Genomic DNA, 2,224 nt, shown 5'->3' with positions numbered 1-2,224 from the left:
TGAGGCAGTGGGATGGGGCTGATGCAAGCTTCATTTAGGAGGGGCCAACCCACCTGGAAGCCGAGCATTTGGGAACAGGCCCAGTAGCCTTGACTCCACCCTGCTAGTTGCCTCCGCATCCCACGCCTGATGCCCTCATCCCTGGCACCTTGACCTGCCCCATCTCCAACCTTAGCTACCCAGATTACCTCAGTTAGCAAACACCCTGCAGAGGCCTAGTGGAGTGAGTCAGAGCCCTGGGTCCCTCACTAGCCCTGGGTTCCCACACCCAGGTGTTCAGGGCCCAAGATGCAGGTCTGCGTGCTTTAGGCAGGGAGTGAGGAAACACTGGAACCAACAGTCTGGCCTCTCCACCTCCAGAAATTCTAAAGAGGCTGGTAACTGGGGACCCAATGTAAGAACCAGGGACCTGCTTGCGCTCACAGTCCAGGGTGGGCAGGGCAGCTCCTTAGCCAAACACTGAAACCTCACTCCTGGGAACCAACATTCTCCTAGCCGTCTGTCCTGCTTTTCCTCCCCTGAAGCTTTTCCGGTTTACCCCAGGTCCTGAGAGTGCCTCCTCTCCCCAAGTCAGCATCCTTCCCCGGGGTACGGGGTACGCGGAGGGGGTGGCCCTGGCTGCACTCCCAGAGTGAGTCTGACAGAGCTGGGATGGGCCCCAGACAAATGTGCTGCATGTCCAAGCCTGTGCCAGGATGAGGGGCCTGGGCCACTCCCCCAGTTACCTCGCAACATGGGGTTCCCCAGCAGCTCTTCCCAGGTACAAAAGGGGAGGCATCCTTGCAGCCTGGACTTGGCCAGGTCCTGGAGGGGCTGATTCCTCAGCCTCTGACATTGCCCTTTTAAGAGCCCTCCCCAGCAGGGCCAACCTGTAATCCCAGCACTTTGAGACGCCTAGGTGGGCAGATTACCTGAAGTCAGGAGTTCAAGACCAGCCTGGCCAACATGGTGAAACCCCATCTCCACTAGAAATACAAAAAATTAGCTGAGTGCAGTGGTGCGCACCTGTAATCCCAGCTACTCGGGAGGCTGAGGCAGGAGAATCACTTGCACCTGGGAGGCGGAGATGCCATTGCACTCCAGCTTAGGCAACAAGAGCGAAATTCTGTCTCAAAAAAAAGCCCTCCCCATGGGGGCGGGGTGGGGGTGCTGCAGGCAGGTTCATGTTGCAGAAACCCAGCAATGTGCAGCTCCCCATCCACCTGCCGGGAAAGAAGCCCTGAACTCCAGGTCTCTACCTCTCTGGGACCTTTGGGCAGAGGTAGGGTGTCCCAGCCACCTCCAAGAGAACCTCTTGTTATGGAGGGTCAGGTCCTCTTCTGCTGCTCTGACTGGCTGGTTCACAAGCCCTGCATTTTGGAGACTGGTCCCTGTCCCTCCATAGGACTTGCTTTCCTTCCCCCCTACACAAACCTGCTGTCAAAATGGTCTGGGAGTTTATTTTCATTGAGGTGTAAATTGCTGATAAGACTGTGTGACCTTCTGGAACAAGTGGTTTTTAAACCCTGAAGAAACTGAAGAATTAAGCTCCCATTTGGAATAGGTTTCATCCTTGCCTCCTTCCATCTTGTCTCAGAGAAAACGTTTTTTTTTGTTTTTTTTTTTTTATTCCTCTACAAAACTAGGTCTTGTCTACTTGTGCCCTGGATCTTGCGGCCATCCTGCGTCCCCTGAGTCCTTGTTCTTGAGCTAGTTCTCTGCTGAACCTCCCGTCCCGTGTCCCCTCTGTCCCGACCTGCTTACATATTCCCCATCTGAAAACAGCCATCCTGCAGTCCTGCTGCTCCTGTCAAATTGCAATCCCATCTGGCTCCTGTCCCTCAAAGATGAATGAACAGTGGACACTTGCAGGCTCTGCTACCTCATTAACATTCCCAGCCCTTCTTCCCCCCATCCCCCTCAGAGGGAAGGTGAATTCCTCCAGAGGGAACTGCATGAGGGGACAGGAAGAAAGCCTGAATGGCTGGAGCACAGAGTGAGGGTGATACTGACTGGAGGCTGGAGATGTGGGCAGGGTCAGGAGATGGCACCTGACCCTAATGCTGGCCTCCGCCTCCACTTTCCCTGCTGCTCTGTCACCTCCACATGCAGGGCTCTCAAATCCATTCTCTCTCATCTGAGCATCTCCACCCACCCCCAGCATACACATTGGGCATCTCCTCTTAGTATTCAGGCACCCCAACACACACCTGAGACTCACCCTGGACAACTCCCTCCTCTCCAT

General features: G+C 55.1%; 1 protein-coding gene across 1 annotated transcript in view; it reads left to right on the top strand.

Moving 5' to 3' along the window:
- Nucleotides 1–1,182: 1,182 nt before the first annotated feature.
- CELSR2 (cadherin, EGF LAG seven-pass G-type receptor 2) overlaps nt 1,183–2,224 on the top strand; it is a 34,895-nt gene continuing 33,853 nt past the window's right edge. The window contains 1 exon segment of the mRNA XM_011948160.1: nt 1,183–1,265. Within this exon segment, the coding sequence (XP_011803550.1) occupies nt 1,183–1,265 (83 nt within the window).

Source organism: Colobus angolensis, unplaced genomic scaffold, assembly GCF_000951035.1.
Source record: "Colobus angolensis palliatus isolate OR3802 unplaced genomic scaffold, Cang.pa_1.0 Scaffold273, whole genome shotgun sequence".
Taxonomy (NCBI): Eukaryota; Metazoa; Chordata; class Mammalia; order Primates; family Cercopithecidae; genus Colobus; species Colobus angolensis.
Note: the sequence above shows the minus strand (reverse complement) of the source record. Positions and strands in the feature narration are given on the sequence as shown.